Source organism: Pelobates fuscus, chromosome 6 (assembly GCF_036172605.1).
Source record: "Pelobates fuscus isolate aPelFus1 chromosome 6, aPelFus1.pri, whole genome shotgun sequence".
NCBI lineage: Eukaryota > Metazoa > Chordata > Amphibia > Anura > Pelobatidae > Pelobates > Pelobates fuscus.
The window spans coordinates 102922194-102947413 of NC_086322.1; the positions used below are offsets into that span (position 1 = coordinate 102922194).

Below are 25220 nucleotides of genomic sequence, written 5' to 3' on the forward strand. Positions count from 1 at the left end.
TTCTAAATATCCGAGATGTAGATTTTTGCATATCTTTCCTTCTGGGCACTTACAATAACTATATAAGGGACACTTTATGGTAACCTCACTAATATTACTTCAATAGGTTCTTTAACGTTCAGGACATGAGCTCACAGTTCTGTTGCAGTAAGTTTGTGAGTTAATAGGATTCTTTTTAATGTCAACCTCTTTGTGGATTAACAAGGTTCCTGTTACTGGGGAATAGCAAATTTACCAAACACTTAATATGGTCTGAGAATTCCCCTGAATAGTGTAGGGCAGGGGTAGGCAACCTACGGCACTAGTGCCATGCACGGCACTCGAGGTGCCTTTGCACGGCACTCAAGGGTACAAGAGCCAAACAGGCTTTGGCCTGTCAGGAGTCCCAGTGAAACTTAAGATATCTGCTAATATGAAAAGGTGGTGAAGGACAATCCTCCATTTAAGCATTGCAGCATGTAGAGGAAGTGATCTCAGATCACTTCCTCCCAGCACTTGTGAATAGGAATCCACACTGAAGTAGAGCAGCCCACAGCCTCCTGTTGCAGCTTCTGTCCTTGAGCTGTACCTGGCCAGCCTGGTCCCTACTAAAACCCAGGGAAGCCTCAGAGCTGCAGAATAACCCTCCCCTCATACAAATAATACAAACACACACACAGTCCGCACAAACACAACACCACCAACAATCCACATACATGCACACAACCCCACATGCAGCCTCTCACATGCAATACCCCAAACAGCCCCACACATACACACACTACCAAATACACAATGTGACATATCCATCCACACACAATTCCACAAGTAGCCCCCATACACAGCCCAAATTCATAGGTATTATACATGATACCACAAACTATTAATGAACATATACAATATAATAGCTCATATACGCACAAATACAATGATACAAAGCAAATGCAGTATAAATAACACAAGCAGAATATGGCAACATACACACCTCAATTTAAAGAAATAGGACCGGCACGCTACGGGACATCACAATCATATTTCGGCACAGTGCTGCTAAAAGGTTGCTTACCCCTGGTGTAGGGTTTTAGCTCTGCTTTTGCTCCCAGCTAGTCACATGTCATTGTGTTTTCCACGTAAAAGTCATGATGTTACTTAAATGATTGTCTTTTTATTTATTTATTTTTCTTCTATTAAGGCCAGCCTTGGAGGAAAGGTACGATTAATGATAACCGGAGCTGCACCAGTTTCCCCTACAGTGTTAACTTTCTTACGAGCGGCACTTGGCTGCCAGGTGAGTTGATTGTTATAGCACGGTTTCATGTTGGTGAGAAAGATCCTTAAATGCACAGTCTGTTCTCCCTCTAGACGTATTAAAAGCACAGGACAAACCTCTCCAGAATGTTTAAAAGCTACACCTGCAGTTCAAGAGTAAAGCCGCCAAGTGAATTTGTGTTTTAATAAACAAAACAAAAATTATTATATACATATTTCTGTAAGCTATTAATTAACCACTATACAAAAAGATCCGCATAGCCCCTTGTCATGTAGGAGTTAACCATTTTCAAGTTTGTAATGACAATCCTTGCAAGTCTTCTGTCATGAAGAGGTAAATATAATAAAAGATTTGTGGAGATGTTACGTTCGTATGTTGGTATTCTTTGCTGAAACTCTTAATTGTTAAATATCCAAATTATCCTTGTTTTCCAGTTTTATGAAGGATATGGGCAGACAGAGTGCACGGCTGGATGCTCCCTGACCATTCCTGGAGACTGGACTGCTGGTAAGCTATAGATCATCAGGATAAAGGAGAATATATATATATATATCTTTAATAGTGTCTAGTGCACCTGCCTGGCATGTAAGAGTCTCAACTGATCACCTGGTGTTGTTTTGTCTTTTTATCATAGATACTGGTCTAGCCTTTATAGGTGGGATCAGTCCTGTTGTAAAACAAACCGCTATACTACTAGTATAATTCCTAAATACATCACGTCTATAAATATGCAGTGGTGTATTTAGGATTTAAATTTTTGTTTTACAATTTATGAGTGAATTTGTATTCATAAATCAGATGCTGTGTCTTTTAGTTTTCTCTCCCACACTCGCTGGGATTCATACCTACCCATTAACTGAACCATACTGACACTTGAACACACACCTGAACATATATAGTCCTAGACACACCTTCTCTTTCACTGCAGAGTTACATTTGTGAGGAGCTGCAGTGTGTCAGACTCTTGTGGGGCAGAAAGCTGAGTGGATACTGGCTTTAACTGCATTGCAATCTGTAATCTGACCGCAGCAGGCTATGATTCAGTGTGTGGCAGAGGTCATCACTCCATGTGTCTCTGGCAGGGATCTGTAGAGAGTTTGCGGTTTGCTGCTCTGCGTGCATGAGGAGCTAACATGATCTATAATGATGTGTCGCTGGTACCTGGGAAAGGGAGTACCTAAGAAGTGCTTAACCCTTACACACCATGATTAGATCATGATCATGCTATTAGTATTAAGTTGGATGGGAAGGATTTGTTTCCATTTAAAAAAAAAAAAAAAAAAAAATTGACCTTGGTACCAGTGATCCTATAATGTGGCACAAACTCTGTACATCCAGATTTTTACCACCATGACCACATCTAAAAGCAGAAGTGGACATCGTGGTTGGAGTAACCATTAAAAAAAAAAATACATAGGAAATGGGTATGTGCAATGAGTAAAGCATGTCGGCACAAACCGAATGTATTGAGCATTAAAATACACATGGAATAAATCTGCCTGCACAAGCCTAATGCATAGCTTCCTGGCTTCCTAAAGCAGCAATGAGAAGCATGTAATGGTAGCAGGCACTGGTTTCCAACATTCAGTCATTTATACACTAAACTGTGAATTGTAGAGAACGGGCAAAGGAAATGGTCATTTTAGAGTAAAATTGAATAACTCTTCAGCTTGAGTATGTTTTCAAATGGCCTAAGATTTGTAATTCACTTGTCAATTCTCCATTATATCAAAGTCTATGTACTACATGGTGTCAAACATAGAGGCAGGACTTCCAACACAATGGTAACTATATTAGCCTACCTGCTACTGTACTTATACTTAGTGTGACAATGTTACTTCTCTGGAAGTGGCAGGTTCTTATTCCTTTACCCCAGTAACCGCTATTGGGGGTGAATTTTGCTATTTGGGCAAGTAACAAGAAAACCTACTTACCTCTGCAGTAGTTCATGCTTAGACATTTCTGTATTAGTGCCATCTGTGCACACATTGGTGGGGGAGGGCAGTGTTTTAATGTATTTTACATTCCTGGGCAACCAGCCATTCCATGTTTAAAAATAAATGGATAAAATAAAAGCACAACCCATAGCGAACTCTTAGTTAGTTATTAGCTTATGCAAAAATATCAGCATTGACAAGTCATTTAAGGAAATGTAACCCATTGATTTCTCTGTTTCCATCAATACACCTCACTATTCAGTATCTCTCTGCATTCTTTTGAATTCAGTGACGTATTGTGTTTCCAAATTTATCATTTTTGTCCCTTATGTGTAATGGAACGGGCATATAGTCATTCCAGCTTGTGATTCGGATTAAAACCGCGCAGAACTTCAAGATTCTGGCTTTGCATTGCAGAAACTGTGTGAGAAGATCTAACATTTTAATGTGACTGTGCTATTTAAAGGAAAACACAATGATTTATTTGTGTTTCCTATGCTGTACACAGATTTGAACCCCATGGGTTAGACATATTAGTCAGGTCCCACAAACACATATTCCTGACCCTGTAGGGTTAAAATCACCATCTAGCCACCCTGGTCCCCTCAAATCTCCCTAAAATAGTAAAATCTTACTTGTATTCAAGTCTGCAGCTGCATGCAATGTCCCTGTGTCCTTTAGACCTGCTGACATCAGCAGAAGTGGTAGACTGATCCAATCACAATGCTTCCCCATAGGATTGGCTGAGACTGACAAAGGGGCAGATCAAGGGCAGAGCCAGCACAATTCAAACACAGCCCTGGCCAATCAGCATCTCCTCATAGAGATTAATTGAATCAGTGAATCTCTATGAGGAAAGTTCAGTGTCTGCATGCAGAGGGAGGAGATACTGAATGTGTGGATGCATTTTAGGCAGCCATGACCCAGGAGGGATCTCTAACAGCCATCTGAGGAGTGGCCAGTGACGTTATCCCTAGGCTGTAATGTAAACACTGCATTTTCTCTGAAAAGACAGTGTTTACAGCAAAAAGCCTAAAGGTAATGATTCTATTCACCAGAACACAGAAAAAACGCTAAAATCGGGTAGTACCCCTTTAAGGAGTGCTCCCAATTAACTGGTATAGATGTTAGTGGACATGCCTAAAACAGACAAGAAAAATAATAAAAAGATATACCAATAAGCTTAATCTGAGAGAATAAGGAAACAAATGAAGGGGTTATAGCAACATCAGAAATAAGGTACACAGAGTATATGGTAAACTCCCAAGTATCCTGGCTAGACAAATGTTACAATTAAACTTTATTAGCTGTTGCCAGAAGGATACAGTTGCCTCAGTGTACTCTTGCAGGTATTGTTGCTAATCCCTATAACGTTACTGGGAAACTGCTTCAAGGGCTGTGCAGCGATGAGAGTAGTTATCCTTAATGATTTAATAATCAAAGCAAAGGAAATAGGAAAAATATATTATAACCCTATTGAAGCAGACATGCCAGTGAAATAGGTGCAGTAAATTAGGGAGAGAATAATAATATAATATATCCTCCCCTGCTGGACGCCTATCATAAATATACAGGTAGACACAGGGAAATAGGGGGGGAAACCTGTGTGAGAACCTAGTCGAGTAGGGCAGCTATAGGTGCTAAATCGAAAGCCACGGAATGTCTGTCTTGGTCCTATGATAGCTCGAAGCACTGCTATGCTAGTTCCCTGCAAACTCCTTTTAACACCTTCGTGGGTGTTCTATGCTAATACTAGCGCTAGGAGTAAGGTCCCTATGCAAATCGACTACCTGTTGTGGTTCCTATTCTCCGTAAAGCATAATATTATCGGCTTAAAAAATAATACAAAACATAAGTGCAAAAGAGGATTCCCTTAAGTGCATAGTGAGTGCACGGTGAGTGCTCGAGTGAAGTGTAGGGATATCCTGAGGCGAAGACCCGACGCGCGTTTCGGAGTCTAAAACTCCTTCGTCAGGGGCTGCCAGGTGAGCCCCTGACGAAGGAGTTTTAGACTCCGAAACGCGCGTCGGGTCTTCGCCTCAGGATATCCCTACACTTCACTCGAGCACTCACCGTGCACTCACTATGCACTTAAGGGAATCCTCTTTTGCACTTATGTTTTGTATTATTTTTTAAGCCGATAATATTATGCTTTACGGAGAATAGGAACCACAACAGGTAGTCGATTTGCATAGGGACCTTACTCCTAGCGCTAGTATTAGCATAGAACACCCACGAAGGTGTTAAAAGGAGTTTGCAGGGAACTAGCATAGCAGTGCTTCGAGCTATCATAGGACCAAGACAGACATTCCGTGGCTTTCGATTTAGCACCTATAGCTGCCCTACTCGACTAGGTTCTCACACAGGTTTTCCCCCCTATTTCCCTGTGTCTACCTGTATATTTATGATAGGCGTCCAGCAGGGGAGGATATATTATATTATTATTCTCTCCCTAATTTACTGCACCTATTTCACTGGCATGTCTGCTTCAATAGGGTTATAATATATTTTTCCTATTTCCTTTGCTTTGATTATTAAATCATTAAGGATAACTACTCTCATCGCTGCACAGCCCTTGAAGCAGTTTCCCAGTAACGTTATAGGGATTAGCAACAATACCTGCAAGAGTACACTGAGGCAACTGTATCCTTCTGGCAACAGCTAATAAAGTTTAATTGTAACATTTGTCTAGCCAGGATACTTGGGAGTTTACCATATACTCTGTGTACCTTATTTCTGATGTTGCTATAACCCCTTCATTTGTTTCCTTATTCTCTCAGATTAAGCTTATTGGTATATCTTTTTATTATTTTTCTTGTCTGTTTTAGGCATGTCCACTAACATCTATACCAGTTAATTGGGAGCACTCCTTAAAGGGGTACTACCCGATTTTAGCGTTTTTTCTGTATTCACATTTCCAGGGTTCAAGCCCATATTAGGTGGAACTGGTACCACCACCCTGACCCTCTTCTTTTCCCGGACTCTAGACCTCCCTTTTTTGGGTTGGGCATAGAATCTAGGGAAATATTTCCTCTCTTACCATATTCACCAGAACAAATTCAATAAGCTGTAGTTGTTCTGTTGACTATAGTGTCCCTTTAAATATATTGTATAATGAACATTACATTATGTGGTCATTGTTTGAGGAGAGGTTATAATTTAAAGAATTATTGACTAAACTTAATTGGGAAGTTTTTTTCAGATCAGCTATTTTTGCTTCAATATTTTAATTCAGACTTAATTTGCAAAAATTCTGAATTTCGTGAGTAATCCCTTTAATGTGAACCTGTAATGACTGGATTACCGTATATACTCGAGTATAAGCCGAGTTTTTCAGCACATTTTTTGTGCTGAAAAACCCCAACTCGGCTTATACTCGAGTCAGAGTCTGTATTATGGCAATTTGCATTGCCATAATACAGACAATGGGGGCTGTGGGGGCTGCAGAGAGATGTTACTTACCTTTCCTGCAGCTCCTGTCAGCTCTCTCCTCCTCCGCCGGTCCGTTTAGCTCTTCTGTCAGCTCACAGTGTAAATCTCGCGAGAGCCGCGGCTCTCGCGAGATTTACACTGGGAGCTGACCGAGGTGCTGAACGGACCGGCGGAGGAGGAGAGAGCTGACAGGAGCTGCAGGAAAGGTAAGTAACATCTCTCTGCAGCCCCCACAGCCCCCTCCTACACAGTGCCCATCCACTGGACCACCAGGGAAGGAGAGCCCCCCTCCCTGGCCAGCTAGCAAGCAGGGAGGGGGGACGAAAAAAATGTATATATATTATTAATAATAAAAAAATAAAAATAAAAAAAAATAATAAAATAAAAATAATAATAAAATAAATAATAAAATAATAATAAAAAAATGTAATGAAACAAAAAAAAAATATTAAAATAATAATAAAAAAATAAAAATGCCCACCCCCCACCAAGGCTCTGCATCACACTCTGCATTACACACACACATACACACACTGCATTCATACACACACACTGCACTCATACACACACACACTGCATTCATACACACACACTGCATTCATACACACAGCATTCTCATACACACACACTGCACTCATACACACACACTGCACTCATACACACACACTGCACTCATACACACACTGCACTCATACACACACTGCACTCACACACACACTGCACTCACACACACACTGCACTCATACACACACACTGCACTCATACACACACACTGCACTCATACACACACACTGCACTCATACACACACACTGCACTCATACACACACACTGCACTCATATACACACTGCACTCATATACACACTGCACTCATATACACACTGCACTCATACACACAGCATTCTCATACACACAGCATTCTCATACACACACTGCACTCTCATACACACAGCATTCTCATACACACACTGCACTCATACACACAGCATTCTCATACACACACACTGCACTCATATACACACACTGCATTCTCATACACACACACTGCATTCTCATACACACACACTGCATTCTCATACACACACTGCATTCATTATATACACACACTGTAAATAAATATTCAATTAATATAATTTTTTAGGATCTAATTTTATTTAGAAATTTACCAGCAGCTGCTGCATTTCCCACCCTAGTCTTATACTCGAGTCAATACGTTTTCCCAGTTTTTTGGGGTAAAATTAGGGGCCTCGGCTTATATTCGGGTCGGCTTATACTCGAGTATATACGGTACTTAAAAAAAACAAAACAAAAAAAAAACACTCATCTGCAATCAGGTGGTAGCAGGACTGTAAATTGTATTTATGTGCATCATTAAATAAAAAAGAAAAAAAAACAATAATTGATGTCCCAATAGAGTAAAATACTTGTCTAATGAAGATATTTAACCTTGGCAGGTCATGTTGGGGCACCGATGCCATGCAATCATGTGAAGCTGGTTGATGTGGAAGAAATGAATTATTTTGCTGCTAAGGGAGAGGGTGAGGTGAGTAACTCTATTTAATATTTTAATTTGGTACCGTATTGTTGTGCTTACACAATGCATTGGTGTTCCATGAAAATTCTTCCTCTTTATTTAAGATGTTTGCTAGTTTTCAATTTTAGCTAAGAATGAATCCTCGCAGCGCACCGCATTAATAAGCAATTATACGCTGGCACTTTGGAACTATGATTGCAACACATTCCAGAAATATTTAAACCTTTAAATAATAAAATGATTAATCTTATAATTATAAAGTGGAAACCTGTTCCACAGCATTATAACAAGGAAGTTAGGATGCCAGTTGAAAGTTGTCACATTATTGGCAGGGGTAGGTTTAATAATAACCTACAGTGAGAATAGGTTTTGAGAAGAGGTGGTGTTTCGGGAATGATGTAAATCATGTGAACAGTTTGAGGCATGGGAAGGTGATTGCAAATAAGAATATTAAGGGAGATTAAAATGCAGTGTTTGGTGTGGTTTTTTTTTTTTAGCACTTTGTAGTTTGGAATTTTGTTAGGCAATTATCATCCAATGGTAAAGTAATCTGGATCTCCGCTTGTAGTTAATACAATATCTGTCAATTTACCATAACGCCACACTCTATACAGTTAATACCCATATTTATTTATTGTGATTCAAATAAAAAAATATATATTATATATGCAAACATTTTCCCAAAGAGCTACGGAATCTGATGGCGCTATATAAATAATAAAATAATAAATTTAAAACCCAAGTGTATAAGTACAAAAATGTCCAAATGACCTAAAGTCAAGAGGACACAGAGGGATCCCTAATGAATAAAATTATTATAGACAATGTATACCTTTTTTGGAATAGTAGAATTTAAAAAAATCACTAAATAAACATAAAATTCCAACTAAGTGGCTTAGCAGTGGGAAGGGGGGAGACTAGGTAAGTTTGGACTAGGTGGGGGTGGATTGAGTAGAGGGGATGGGAGTTATAATGAAAGATACAGCCCTAAGTTTATGCAACCGATGCGCGTTTCAGGGCTACCAAAGCGCCTTCATCCGGGGTATTCACTTTCTGCTACTTTAGCACAGCACTATTTAGCACTATGGTGTCAAAGAAAAGAACAAATCATAGGAACTAAAGAGAACCGACGCGCATTTCACCACTACCAAAGCGCCTTCATCCAGGGTATTCACTGAATAAGTGAACCGACGCACGTTTCAGCGCTACCAAAGTGCCTTCATCCTGGGTATTCAGTGAATACCCTGGATGAAGGTGCTTTGGTAGTGCTGAAACGCGCGTCGGTTCTCTTTAGTTCCTATGATTTGTTATTTTCTTTGACACCATCGTGCTAAATAGTGCTGTGCTAAAGTAGCAGAAAGTGAATACCCCGGATAAAGGCGCTTTAGTAGTGCTGAAACGCGCATCGGTTCACCTAGTTCCTATGGTTTATTTTCTTAAGCACGATGGGGTTACAGTAGCAGAATGGTTTTGGGGGGATCTGCAAGTAGTTTGGGATTATGAGGACTTTGTTATGTGGGGGGATGTATTTAACCAGCAGGGGGGCAATTGGGAGACCTTTTGTTTGTTTGAACAGCCGGTCATATGCCTTTCTGTATTAGATGGTTCTAAGCGTGTGACCCTGAAGTCGGATTTATCTTAACAAGATCAGCAAACTCTCACGGGAGCACTTTTTTTTTTTTTTTTCTCTTGGTTCAACATCTATAGAGTTACTGTTGTATTTTACTTCATTAAAGGCACCTTTATTATACAAGGCAATCATTTAGCTTAATTCTTGTAGCTTTGCCCTGAATATTAATATTTTCGTATAACAAGGCAACAGTTTACTCTGAACCCAGAAGGATACTCTGTCGTTAATACAGGATACTTTATATCAAATGTAAAAAGTGTTACGATCTCTTTAGTGCCCCACAGTGGCTAGCATAGAGACATAGCGAGTACTATTGCTCTGCATTAACATAGGGCTGTATCTTTCATTATTACTCCCATCCCCTCTACTCCACTCATTCCACCCCCACCCAGTCCAAACTTACCTACTCTCCCCCCCCCCCTCCCCCCCATCCAACTGCTAAGCCACTTAGTTGGTATTTTATGTTGGTTTATTTAGCAATTTTTATTTATTTATTTATTTAGCAATTTTTTAAAATTAATTCTACTATTCCAAAAAAGGTATACATTGTCTATAATAATTTTATTCATTAGGGATCCCTCTGTGTCCTCTTTACTTTAGGTCATTTGGACATTTTTGTACTTATCCATAAGTAATTAAAGGGTTGGCCCCTAATTTTGGACCCCTATACACACACACCATATAAGTCTCTTTTTAGGGATTTTTTTTGTCTGTCTAAAACCCAAGTGTGACAATCTTTACGTGCTGGTTAAAATAGAAAACTAAAGGCTTATATACCTTTACAAGACCGGCTGTATAAAGTCTATCTGTGCAGTAGGTATTGCAGTAGGTATTGTATTTTAACATAGAAACCGGCAACATAGTGAACTTACTTCTTCTCTGAAACATATTACGGTATAACCGAACGTACTCCTCAATGAAAACCAGAATAAGTGTAAAGCATACATATCCAAAAGTATTGCGATAAATTCTTAACTCTACTTATAACATATTCAGCAGAAAACCAACATATACACCATATCATACTGATTTAAGTCCATCCACACTTATTCCTTTTGGTGTTTTTGTTTGGAGTTTAACCCCTTAAGGACACATGACATGTGTGACATGTCATGATACCATTTTATTCCAGAAGTTTGGTCCTTAAGGGGTTAAACATTTCATTTCCAACCACAAGTGGGAATGTCATGATTTAAAAAAAAAAAAAAAAAATGTTAGAGGAATTTTGGATTTTTAAAGAACTTTACATTTCTCCCCCCTCGAGTTCTAAGATGACTTGAGAGAGCAGTTTGTTTTACCCTTTTGAAAGTGATGCTACTGATCTGTTCCTTAATCTGTTTTTCAATTGATATTACAAGTGTTTGACCCCATATTGAAACTGGCAAAGGTGACATGTAATCAAACCATTCTGAATTGCAATTGATCTATAAATGTTTATATTTTCTATTGGTAACATGAAGTATCACCTTTCAAAACAAAGTAACACGTTTTACACCTCCTGGCACCACTTGATCTCTGAAAATACCGATATAGAGGGCAAAAAAACACAATGGCGATAAAGCCAGTCCAGCAAGATCCACAAGAAATATATATTGATGTAACTCTTAGGCACCTCACAATATATGTGGGTAAATATTGCCCTCACAAAATGCCCATTATATGTAAAAGCGTTGAATAATGTAAAGTTACTCTGTATATCTTGTTAAATATTGACCAAGGACTGAAGAGGAATAACCTCTAATACAACAAACAGGATGATCGTGCATGACTCTACGTGTAAAAGCAATGGCACATTTACTTATACGTAACTGGAAAACAATATTATCAGGCATATAGCAAACTTCACGTAACCAGACAAATTCTGAGGGATATAAAATAGCTTAAAACCGTTAAAATAACGGCAGCTTTATTTTACGCAGTGATTTGAAAATGTCTTGAAAAGGTTACAAATGTTGTCATCTGCTGAGCTTCAGAGTTTTTCTTACTTTCATATTTTGGGCTCAATTTTGCACCTTCATTCTAAACTTAATGCAGCTTACTGTTTACTGAATGGAATAGACGTGTTGACACGGTTTGGCATTATACTGTAACGCTCTCATACCTTATCTCTTCTTCTTCCAGTTTGACAAACACATTTTGCTGGACTTGTTTAAGCACTAGGTAAATGTAAAAGGAACACGGAAATGTTAATTAATGTCCTGTCTTACAGGTGTGTGTCCGAGGCACTAATGTTTTTCAAGGATATTTAAAGGATGATGAAAAAACTGCAGAGGCATTAGATAAGGACGGATGGCTGCACACAGGAGACGTTGGGAAATGGCTGCCTGTAAGCACACTGTTTATGTATATGAGAGGGTTACTAGAAGAAGGGTGGCAGGGTGTACATTTGATTTCAAAGGGACACTTAAACCACAATAACAAGGAAAACAATACTGTAGTGGTTATGGTGCTAGGAAGCTTTCACTGCAAACTTACCTCGCAATTGTCTTACACCCTGATCCAAACAAGACACATGGGGGAATTAGACCCATTTGGGGGGGGGGGGGTGGGGGGGGGAGGATTACACTGGGGTGGGGGGCTAGGGTAAATGACACGGGGGTGGGGGACCGGGGGAAATGACACGGGTTCGGGGACCAGGGGAAATGACACCGGGGGGGGGGACCAGGGGAAATGATACATGGGGGGAGACTGGGGGAAATGATACATGGGGGGGAGACTGGGGGGAAATTACACACATGGGGGGAAATTAACTCTGATTTGAAATAGAAAAAAGTCCTTACTTATACTTGATTAATTTGAGAAGCATGTCTGTAGTGGTGGTATATCTGTTTCAAACTAAAGGACAATATGTCCAAATTGAGTTAAAAGCGAAAAGTATGTTCAAGATGTATGAATGTAATGGTCCTACATTAACCATCTGTCAGCTTGTGTTACAATGTGCTGTCTGCATAACTGTAAGAACACATATCTAACAGATCATTCTCTAACAAAATTGTTTTTAGTTGAAGGAATTTAGAGATTTATTTAGTTGGTTCACATTTCTCATTTTTATTTCAATCTAAGGCCTTGATTTAGTAATGTTTGAAAAGCTTTTTAAATGATTTAATATTTTTGCATAAATTTCTAACATGATATATTTAAACTCTTATTATTTATTATTATTATTATTATGGCCATTTATATATCGCCAACAGATTTCGTAGTTCTTTACATTATTATGAGAGGTGGGATTTAACTATAAATAGGACAATTACAAGAAAACTTACAGGAACGATAGGTTGAAGAGGACCCTGCTCAAACTTGCTTACAGTCTATAGGAGGTGGGGTGTAAAACACATTAGGACAGGAAATAGCAATCAAATAAGGTGGGAGTGAAGCAGAGCTGGTGGGGAGAGCAGAGTGCTGCCCTTTAGAAGAGAGCAGGAGACAGGTACTCTGGGGGGCCATAAGCTTTCCTAAACAGGTGAGTTTTAAGGCACTTCTTAAAAGATGCAAGACTGATGGCGGTAGGCAGGCTATTGCATAGGAAGAGAGCCACCCGCGAGCAAGCGTGAGTTGGCCATACGGGTGCGAGCAGCGGACAGGAGGAGGTCACGGGCAGAGCGGAGAGACTGAGAAGGGGCATACCTATGGATCTGTGAAGAGATATAAGAGGGGCTGGAATTGTTCAGTGCTTTATAGGTATGGGTTAGCACTTTGAACTGACTTCTATAGGATACAGGAAGCCAATGTAAGGTCTGACAGAGGGGAGCGGTATGAGAGGACTGACTAGAGAGGAAAGTCTGGCTGCAGCATTCATTACAGACTGTAGCTGGGCAATACGGTTTTTGGAAAGACCAATTAGGAGAGTCTTACAATAATCCATGCAGGAAATTACTAGAGCATTGACAAGCTCCTTAGTAGCATCTTGCGTACGAAAGGGGCGGATGCGGGCTATGTTTTTAAGATTGAATCTACAGGACTTGTTAACATGCTGGATGTGAGGCTCAAAGGTGAGGCCACAATCAAGTATGACACCAAGACAGCACTCTTGCATAGATGGACTTAACTTGAAAGGAGCGTGAAAGAGCAGAATCGGTATTAGGAGGAGGAAAGACCAGGTGCTCAGTTTTAGAGAGATTTCGTTTCAGAAAGCGGGAGGACATCCAGTCAGAGATGGAAGAAAGGCAAGCAGTGACACGTTGCAGGACGGCAGAGGAGAGGTTCAGGGAGGAGAGCTATATCTGGGTGTCATCAGCGTACAGGTGGTAGTAGAATCCAAATGAGGTAATAAGTTTGCCAAGAGAGGCAGTATAAAGAGAAAATAGAAGGGGACCAAGTACAGAGCCTTGGGGGACTCCAACCCGAGACAGGACGAAGGGAAGAGGTATCATAAGAAAAGGAGACCCTGAATGAGCGTTGGGAGAGATAAGAGGAAAACCACGAGAGGACGAAGTCATAGAGACCAAGTGATTTGAAGAGTTTGAAGAAGGAGAGCATGATCAACGGTGTCAAAGGCAGCAGAGAGGTCAAGAAGAATTAGTATGGAGTAGTGGCCTTTGGATTTAGCTGTGATTAGGTACTTTGTAACTTTGATAAGAGCAGCCTCAGTAGAGTGGAGAGGGTGGAAGCCAGATTAAAGAGGGTCAGGGAAAGAGTTGGAATTGAGGTAGTGAGACATTCTTTCCAGAAGCTTTGAGGAAAAAGGGAGCAGGGATATGGGATGATGGTTAGAGGGGGAGGACGGGTCGAGAGATGGATTTTTTTTTTCAGGATAGGTACTACAGTGCCATGTTTAAGGTCATCAGGGACCACAGCAACTCGAAGAAGAGAGTTAAAGGTGTCAGAGACGCCTAGGATAGCGCAGCATGAACCAATGAGAGAGGGAAAGTATGACTGTTTGGTGAGGGCAAGGGCTGCACTGTATGAACATAATATGAATCTATAAAAGGAGAAAGTCTGACTGGGTGCGAGATTTCCTCCAGGAGCGTTCAGCACAACGGGAGCATCTTTGCAGGTAGGGTGTTGATTTAGTATGCCACAGTTGGGGGTGTGTCCTCCTTGAGGTGCATGTTTGGAGCAGGGCTGCAGAGGTGGGGGTAGTGTTATATGTGGAGATGGCCAGTGAGACAGGAGAGGCAAGGGATGGATATGAGTTGTGAATCAATATCAGCTGACAGCTGCTGGAGGTCAATAGAATTAAGGTTCCTCCTGAGTTAAGGGGGGTTGGGCTAAGGTTATTGGGTGAGGGGGTATTTGAGAGCAAATTAGAAGAGGTAATGGTCAGAGAGGGGAAATGGAATGTTGGAGATATTACACTGTACATACATAAGAGAAAATTAGGTTGAGGATGCTACCAGCTACATGGGTGGGAGAATTGGCCCACTGCGGTAGCCCAATGGAGGAAGTAATTGAAAGTAGTTTAGAGGCTGCTGAGGTCAGGGGTGGGTTAATGGGAATATTGAAGTCCCCTAGAATTAACAATGTTTTTTTAAAGGAGAGGAAGTAGGGTAGCCAGACAGCAAGGTGGCCAAGAAAGAGGAGAGCGGAACCAGGGGGGCGATAAATAACGGCAATGTTAGTAGAGAAGGGGTTTAAAAGACTAATTGAATGGATTTCAAATGATAAGAGAGGGAAGTGGGTGTGGGTAGAGGTTTGAAGGAGCAGTGAGGCAAGAGTAGAAACCCTATACCACCACCTTTATATTCAGAGTGTCTTGGGTTGTGGATAAGTTGAAGGCCACTAAAGGATAAAGATGCAGGGGTAGCAGTGTCAGAGGGGGAGAGCCATGGTCTGTTAAGGCTAGTAAGTCTAGGGAACAAGAGAGGAAGAGGTCTTGGACAGCAGTGGATTTTGTAATATTGCAAACAGAGCATGCAGTCCAGAGGGCAGTATTGAAGGAGGATTTAGAGGAAGAGTAACATGAGATGGGTATGAGATTGGTGTGGTTCCTTGAGTTAGTACATGGTGGGTTTGCTGAGGTGGAACCAGGGTTGGGAGAGACATCACCAGCTGCTAGGAGCAGAAGGATAGAAAGAAAGTGAAGGTGGGAGTCGGATTTGAAAGTTTTCGTTTTTTTATTTTTTTTGTAAGAGGGTATGTATATAGAGGATTTGGGAGGAGTTGTTGGAGATAGGCTGGAAAAGTATATGTAGAGTGCATGGCATGAATAGAGAGGGGAAGGGAGTAAAGTGGAAGTAATAAAGATGGTGTTGCCAGGGACAGGTAAGCAGAAGGATAGGGATATATTAGTAATGAGAGAAGTTAGAGTGAAAGTGAAAAATAGAAGGGAGAACATAATTTAGAGAAAATGTGTTTTGTTGTCTAGATATGAAGATTATACTTATGATCAAAGATATATATATATAGATAGATAGAGATATATATATATATATATATATATATATATATATCTATATATATATATATATATATATAGATATATATATATATATATATATATATATATATATATATATATATATATATATATATATATATATATATATATATATATAGATATACATACATACACCCATCATCATAATCATCGTTAAGGATGCAGTTTAACAGATGGATTTCAGGTGAGGAGAGGAGATCATTCGGGATAAAAAGATATGAAGGATCAGATAGATGAAAGTCATAAACACTAAACATAAATTTACAAGACTATCAGTGAAAATATATATATATATATATATATATATATATATATATATATATAACTATCAAAATCTAATTAAATTAAAATGTTGTCTTAAGTCACTTTAAAAATGTATCCAAAAATATTAAATATTTTGCAAAGCTTATCCAAGAAGTTCAGTAAAAGACTGTTCTCTTATACTGCCATCTAGTGGCAACAATGTTTTGAAACTGGTTGGTTTCTTCCTTTTTGGAGGATAGATTAAAAAAAATATATATATATTTTTTTTAATGATTGAGTATTTGGCAGTGCTCAGTGCTGTACTGTAAAAATGGTTTATCAACCCCTCCCTATTGAAGATATTTTATTGAACCACACTAATTATCTTGTGCAGATATCTTCAACAAATACATTCTCCATTTGGGGAATTTTCTTCATATTCAAGTTTTCTTCCAGTGGGGTTATCTTCCCTATTAGATGAGTAGATTTTTAATATCTGTAGCTTTTGTTTGCTTCTCCTGTAAATGTATACATTCGTTGCTAAATTAAAGTGGCACTATAATGCCGAACTTGCCTTTCCCCAATTGCTTACTTTTCTCACTCAGGATTAGGGACTACTACAGGCTCAGCCCCTGACGAAGGTGTTACTATACACCGAAACGCGCGTCGGGCGACAAGCTCGTCGTTGTCCTTCTCACTTCACCATTGCACTTATGCACTTAATGCACCTAAGGATATCTACCTGCACCATGGGTTTTTAGACCCATCTCTCATTTTTAGTGCTAAATCCTAGCGAGTACAGCTTAAGGCTGACCAGGCAGGTTGTTTGTTTTTTCAATATTGAGATTCAGACTTAGTTTAGAACACCCTTGAAGGTGTTTCCAGGAGACTAGGGACTAGCACAGAGGTCTCTCTAGCAGGGGATTTTTTCTTCTCCCCCTTCACTACTTTATTCCTCTACTAGCCTAGCGCCAGTGGTAATTGCTTTAACTATAGACACCAATAGGATTGTCTGCTACCTTGAGATAGATAGCAATCCATCTCTCTTTAAAAGTAATAATCACTGTGTCTCCTGTATTTCCTGCCTGCAGCTATATACAGATATAGGGACAAGTCTGTGTTTCTTTGTTACTATCTTAAGACTTAATAAAGATTTATCATTACGATTAGTGTAACAAAGGGCACTACATTGAGGCAATATATTCTTGCTCTCTTATTATTATTATTTTTTCCTTTTTCCCTCCAATATCTATGCTATACTCTCTAGGACATGTAGGCAATTGTTATTGTTACTTTAATTGTCACTGTTTCTTTATTGCCAGCACAGGAATACCCCTTAGGGGATTTTTCCTCTCTCTCTGTTCTTTTGGTTCATTAGGGACTACTTTGCCTTGTGTATTTTTCCTATGCTTGATCTTCTGTGACCAAAGGAAGGAATATAACCCCTTAAATCCCACACTATTAGGGAGCTGTCTACTAAAAAGCTGAAAGATCAAAATTGGTTTTTCAGCCTACTTTACTAACACAAAGTAAAAATGACTTGGTATTAGTAAGTAAGGGAGTTTAAAATCTGCCTATTGACCCTACTTGCTATGCGAGTAAACCATGAGCAGCAAGCAAAAAAGTGACAAAAGGCGTGTTTTGGTGTTTGTTTTTTGCAATCGAGTGGTGGTCAATTGTTAAAATGTAGTCCTCCACCCAGTCACCCCACCTCCCAAATGTAAAAAAAAAATCATACTTCCAATCAGATGTCTTTTTTTTTTTTTTCTAAATTTTTTTTTTTTATTTCAGCCCCAAAAAAGGCCAAATAAAAATCCATAAATCCTACTGAACTAATAAAAAAAAAAAAAAACCTCAAAAACACACATTTTGTCACTTGGAGTCAGAGGGAGAAATAGATGTCCTGTCACACTAAGTACCCCATTTAGTTTAATAGCCCCCGGTGCTCGAGTGGGAGTTCGGAGGGGGTTGAAGGGGACAGAACACTATGTAGTGTGTGTGTGTGTGTGTGTGTGTATCCCATGGCTGCTCACTGTTTAAAATCTCCATAATGCCCCTACTCAACATGCTGACAGTAGGGTCATGTCTACTTACCTCCCTTATGCTAATATGGGGGTTACATGCTCTCCGCCATGCCTATTTTTACATATTACAAAGAGGGATCTGGTAGCTCCCTCCTTGTAATAAACTAGACTAATGAATGAACACCGGAATTTGTTTGAGATTTTTCATTCATTCATTTGTCTTTTTGGTGAATGAACAAATAGCCGAAAATCCCCCTCTGAATTTCGGACAATGGCAAATGCCCAAGTTTTAAACTGGGCATGCACATGAATTTGACATCTAGTGTGGGCAGATGACGCGTCCCACAGGGCCTTAACTTGCCCACACAAAGATGGCGACAATTAAGTCCAGGCAAGAAATTAACAGGTTAAAAAAAAAAAGGGTGAAATGGGGGACCTAGAAGCATTCGGGGATGACGAGGGGAACAATTAAATGTAGTGGAGTCGGGAGGGGGGGTTTTAAAACAAAAAAGGATGCAGCCATGACTGTGCCGCTTTCATTTCCTTTTTATACTGGTAGCAGGGGTAGGCTATCATCAGCACTCCAGATGTTGTGTGCTTGATTTCCTGTAAAACTCTTACAGCAATAATGCTGGCAAAGCTTCATGGGAGCCATAGAATAAACATGTAAATGTTATCTGAATAGGACATTAGATCTAAATTATGACAAAAATCAATTTGGGTTCTGTTTTTGTTGAAAATGACACACAATTTACTGTACTATTATTTCTTTTTCTAGAATGGTACCCTAAAAATCATTGATCGGAAGAAGCATATATTTAAGCTGGCTCAGGGAGAATACATTGCACCTGAAAAAATTGAAAATATATACCAGCGGAGTGAACCTGTGGTCCAAGTTTTTGTTCATGGAGAAAGTTTACAGGTAACCTAGGCACAATCGTTGCTGTGAAGAATTCTGAATAATTCTACTGAAATTGTCTGTTAAAAAGTTTGATTTTATTATTCATTTTTCCTAGGCTTTCCTAGTTGCAATTGTGGTTCCAGATCCAGATAATGTGTCGAACTGGGCAAAAAAGAGAAAGTTTGGAGGGACTTATGAAGAGTTGTGCACAAATAAGGTATGGGTTTGTGCTTTGAAATTATAACAGGTTTTTACAATTTAAAGGGAACACTTCTAGTAATCATCTAAAATGCTATTATAAAGTATCTGGTTTTAAAAGTACACTTAGCGTGTTCATTTGTTTACTTTGTGGGCAAATTTTACTACTAATTTAGGAGGGGGGGCACAGTGGATTGGAGTTGATTTAAACCTCTTGAATTTTATTTAATCAGTGAAGAACTTTATTATTTAAAGGTTTACTCCTAATACCATGCCCAATTCACTTTGTTGCCAGATGTGCAGCGCCACCACTGGCAGTGTCATTAGCCAGCCCCGAACGAGAGTTCTGTACTGGCTATTGTTAATTATGTATATATTGGGTGTCTGTTGCGGGCACTCATAGGATGGTGGCGACAGACAACCAATGGCATCACGGCCTGTACCGCTCAAGTCCTCCCCTCAGCCAGTCTTCCAGGATGTCCCTCAATGCAATGGAGAGTGGTTTCATGAAAGGAGGATCAGGCTGCAGGGAGATTGTATCTATATCCATTTTTGTTTGTCTATATTTTCCTCCTCCTCCTTTAGAATGGGGGGTCTGTAAGGAAGGGTTACCCCATCCAACAAACTTTGTTGGTAGAAGAAAACACTTAAACGGTTACTCTAACGAAAAAACAAAGTTGCGTTTTGTTTTTGTTTTTTAACTTCGCTAATGAATTAATTTCCTGTTAATGATTTTACAAGTCAATTGCATATTATTAAAAATATTGAATTAGTTTCCTGTACCATTGGAAAAATAGAAGTTGCTGAGCCACAGCCCCTACAAATGTTACTGCTGCTTCCTAACCGTTGACCTTATTTATTGGAGAGCAAAGTTGACCTATTGTAGTTTAAAACAGAGGTGATGCAAGTTGGTGTAGTTTCCCTGATTTTGGAGGCAAATTCATACATTAATATTTTTATTCTTTCTAACTTTCAGGACTTTAAAAATGCGGTTCTAGAAGATTTTCAGAGGCTTGGGAAGGAATCTGGTTTGAAAAGCTTTGAGCAAGTGAGTGGATGTATGTTGTTGTTTAACAGTTAAACTGTGTAGTTTGTGCTTGTGTCATTTAACTGTACCTTTAGATTGATTTGGGTTTAGTTTGATTTGGGGATACTTCCCTGATGTGCAAACAATGACTACCCCTGCCCTCTTACTCTATTCCTATATTCTGTAAGAACTGGAGCACAGTCTGCAGGATGGTACTCTTGTTGTCCCTTGTCTGTCAGTTTTGTTTGCCAAGGGAGAGACCAGATGTTTAAAAAGCTTTTAGTTCAAATGTATACATTTGTTCGGATTTGTCCTAGCAAAATGTATAAATTAATATTTCTGCTCTTTAATTTAAACTTAGAAAGTTTTGGGGATCCCCAAATTGGGTTGTCCACAGCAACAACTACCAAATCTGAACTTTGTAGAACACGACAGCTTGACTTTATTGTATAAAAGTAAAACTTCAACAGCAGACTGGACAAAGAAAGGGTGAAACATGCAGTTTTTGGTTTTTGAAGATAACTGGTCTCTTAAGAGCATACAAGACCTTGTATTTGTCTATATATTTTATATTATTTGATTATGATTTAATAATGTGACAGTGCATTTTGCTTACAGAGTAACTACCGTATATACTCGTGTATAAGTCGATCTCATGTATAAGTCGAGTGCAGTTTTGTGACCAACAATTGTGAAATATACTATGCCTCTTGGATAAGTCGAGGGTAAAACTTGGGGCTATGAAATTCTGTGATTTTTATAATTATATACACACACACTCATACAAACACTGCATTATATACACACACACTCATACAAACACACACTCTGCATTACACACACACTCATACAAACACACTCATACAAACACACACTCTGCATTATATGTGCACACTCTGTGTGTATATAATGCAGAGTGTGTGTGTTTGTGTGATTGCAGAGTGTGTGTGTGTATATATAATGCAGAGTGTGTGTGTGTGTTTGTATGAGTGTGTGTGTATAATGCAGATAGTTTGTATGAGTGTGTGTGTGTGTATATAATGCAGAGTGTGTGTGTGTATATAATGCAGAGTGAGTGTTTGTATGAGTGTGTGTTTGTGTGTGTGAACTGGGTGGGGGAAGGGCATTTTTATTATTTTAAAATTTGTTATTTTAATCTTTTTATTTTAATCTTTTAATTTTTTATTTTAATATTTTTTAAAACAAATTATTTAAGTATTTTTTTATTTTATTATTTAATTTTTATTTTATTTGAATTTAATTTTTTTTATTGTAATATTTTTTTATTTCATTTTATTTTCGTCCCCCCTCCCTGCTTGATTCATGGCCAGGGAGGGGGGCTCTCATTCCCTGGTGGTCCAGTGGAATGGCTGTTTAGGAGGGGGCTGGCAGAGAGCAGTAACTTACCTTTCCTGCAGCTCCTGTCAGCTCCCTTCTCTCTCCTCCGGTCCGGCCAGCTCCTCTGTCAGCTCCCACTGTAAGTCTCGCGGTCTCTCGCGGCTCTCGCGAGACTTACAGTGGGAGCTGACAGAGGAGCTGGCCGGACCGGAGGAGAGAGAAGGGAGCTGACAGGAGCTGCAGGAAAGGTAAGTTACTGCTCTCTGCCAGCCCCCAACAGGACCGCTGGGCTTGTAATGAGCCCGGCAGTCCTGGTCTGTATTATGGCAATGTAAATTGCCATAATACAGACAATAACTCGAGTATAAGTCGAGTTGGGGTTTTTCAGCACAAAAAATGTGCTGAAAAACTCGACTTATACTCGAGTATATACGGTAATCTAAAATTCTTAAATTAGAACATGGGCAATCATTATTGTCAAATAATTTTTTTCACAATAATCATAATGCACAATTTTTTACATTGGAATCTACTTACTTTGCCTTATGCATAGCTGTTTGGTGAAGCAAAGCAAGTTTGGGTGCCATCTCACTGGTGCCCACAATCAATCATTCACTGCGAACAGTAAATGCCGTCGAGCATCTCTGTCTGCACATTAAAGTTTGGAGGATGACGTTGGACATCTTGCTGGATATTCTGGAGACCTCTGTTTTTTCTGTTTGTTTTTATCCTCTTACATATGTGATTTAATAATAGTAACATGGAGGTGAAGCAATTTTAAACAAGCAAGGCTGCCAGAAATGAAAAACTTTAGTAGACCAGTCTCCACTGTGTGTTTTATTAAGTTTTAGATTTAATGTTGAGTTTGAATCTATAAACATTCACATATAACATGCATCTGTTGCAGCAGATTTGGTTATAAACCTGCCTCTAAGAAATATAGACCATAAACTGCAAACAAATTTTTGATAGGTCAGTAAGTGATGGCAGGTACCTGTCAGAATTAAATATGATCCACCGCGGGCTGTAATGAATGAATGGCAGACCTGTTGAACTATACTGGGTGCTGAAGGGAACAGACTAAGTGCTATTTAAGTGGTGTGTGTGTGTGTGTATATATATATATATATATATATACTCACTCACTCACTCAGTCACTCTTCTCTGCTTGGCCTGGCCGGTATGGGATGTGGCTTACGCAGAGGTTTGTGGGATATGTGCTTCATTCATATTGAAAATAATGGGATAGCTAAGATTAGCTGACGTGTTTTCAGTTGATTTCAGTGGTCTACCTGTTTTCTGACATTTACTTATGCGTTGATCCTTTTTTTTTTTCCCCTAATGATTGCAGGTGAAGGACATTGTTTTGCATCCAGAAATGTTTGCAATTGAAAATGGCCTTTTGACTCCTACATTGAAAGCCAAGAGACCAGAGCTGCGAAAGTACTTCCAGACACAGATAGAGGAACTGTATGCCAACAACAAAGTATAAATTTAACAGAAAAGAAGGAATGTCAAGCTTAAAGTTGTCATCTGAAAACTCTTTACAACCGCAAACAACCTGTTACTGGCCATAGGAATAGTACAAAGACACCCCTAAAATGCCTTACTTTCCTTTTGAGGGTGGTCTTGTGTATTGAAGTAGGCCTTAAATTGTGAAGGACAACTTGGTGTTAGTACAGATAAATAGGACTTCCCTAAACAACCGAATTTCACAACATTTAAGTTATCAGTTCTGAACTGTATGTTTCATATTAACGGTTTGTCCCTACATGCTTCAAAGAAGCAACTGTGATTGTAATTCAGCATATCAAGAGGGATATGAGATGCTTTGACAAACTACTGTGGAACAAGCACGGTACAAGGTTTAAATGGAAACTGGATTATTATATATATATATTTTCCTTTTAGAGCTTTGGATGTACAATTAATTAGCAACATGTGTTTTTTGGTAACGCATGTTAACAGTTAAGCAAATCTAATTTGGAACAACATATGTATATACACCAGACAAACTATGCAGGGGATCATTACCCTGCAAAATCTAAAGCAAATCTACTTTTTAAACATTTATAATAGTTTCTTTGTACAATGTTGCATTTAATTAAAATTCATGCCAAATTGTCTTTTTAAAAAAAAAAAAAGGATTGTTGACCACTCTTTTTATGAAAGAAAAAAAAAAACACAAATATCTCTTGTACTATACATTGTGAATGGCTTGATAAGCACCATATGTTCCCACCATATTTGATCAGAAAGCTGCTAGGATGGGATGCCCTGTCATCCCACCCACTATCCCTCAAAGCTTTAAAGTGCAATTATTGGTGATGTTTCTGACAGCAGAAGTAATTCACGAATGGTGGTGTGTATTTTGTTTTTTGACCGTAAAGGGAAATTTTCTGCATTATTTTAAAGGTTGTCCTCATATTTGTAACTACAGGTCACAAGGGAGTCATGTAATAAAAATAAAAGCACAACAAAGGTTTGCACTATGTAAGGCCCTATGTGATTATAATGCACTGTAGACTAGGGTATTGTCACCGATATCAATGTAATTGCACAGATAGTGAATTTTAATCCAAATTTAAAATGAAAAAAGTGACATGTGAAAAAGAAATGTAAATGTTTGCGAAACTGTGTGGATACTTATTATACAAACCAAAAGCTCTCAATCTTGTTTCCTTTTTCACCCTCTCTAAATAATTATAAATAAATCTTGAAGGAAACCAAATAAAAAAAAAAAACAAGAAACGATAAAATTGTATGTTTGTTTTTTTGCATTTTATTTGTTTACTTTTGCATAAAATAAGAGTGATGAAGTATGAATGGATTTGAACGTCTCATGAACAAATCATATTGATTACAAGTTCAGGTACCGGCAGGTATAGATTAGATCTATTAACTGGGGTCTCAAAGGCACTGGCCAAGTCATCTTCTCACATGAGAATGCAGTGTTTTTTTTATTTTTTAGTTATTCTTTCTTTTATTAACCCCTTAAGGACGCATGACGGAAATTTTCCGTCATTGCAGCACTCCCCTTGAGGACGCTGGACGGAAAATTTCCGTCATAAATGAAAATTAACCCCTGATTGCCACAATCGCGGCAATCGTGGGGTTAATCTTCCTGTAGTGTGTCTTCCTATCGGAGGCACACTACCATGGGCAGTTTCACTTTCACAGCCCATGTGATCGCTCTGACCGGGAGTCAGAGTGATCACACATGCTGCAGTGAAACCCGATCTGTTTCCCTGCAGCTCTGTGTGAGCTGTGAACAGCAGAGAGACAGATCGGTGCTGATCTGTCTCTGGCTGTAAAAAAAAAAGTGTTTG

General features: G+C 39.1%; 1 protein-coding gene across 3 annotated transcripts in view; it reads left to right on the plus strand.

Moving 5' to 3' along the window:
- Positions 1–24563, plus strand: part of ACSL1 (acyl-CoA synthetase long chain family member 1) — a 101066-nt gene extending 76503 nt beyond the window's left edge. For all 3 annotated transcript variants that reach the window (XM_063458125.1, XM_063458124.1, XM_063458126.1), the window contains 8 exons: positions 1172–1267; positions 1684–1756; positions 8072–8160; positions 11991–12107; positions 19206–19349; positions 19444–19545; positions 20503–20574; positions 23243–24563. In XM_063458125.1, the coding sequence (XP_063314195.1) occupies positions 1172–1267; positions 1684–1756; positions 8072–8160; positions 11991–12107; positions 19206–19349; positions 19444–19545; positions 20503–20574; positions 23243–23383 (834 nt within the window). In that variant the 3' untranslated portion in view covers positions 23384–24563. The remainder of the gene's footprint in view (positions 1–1171; positions 1268–1683; positions 1757–8071; positions 8161–11990; positions 12108–19205; positions 19350–19443; positions 19546–20502; positions 20575–23242) is intronic.
- The last annotated feature ends 657 nt before the right edge of the window (positions 24564–25220 follow it).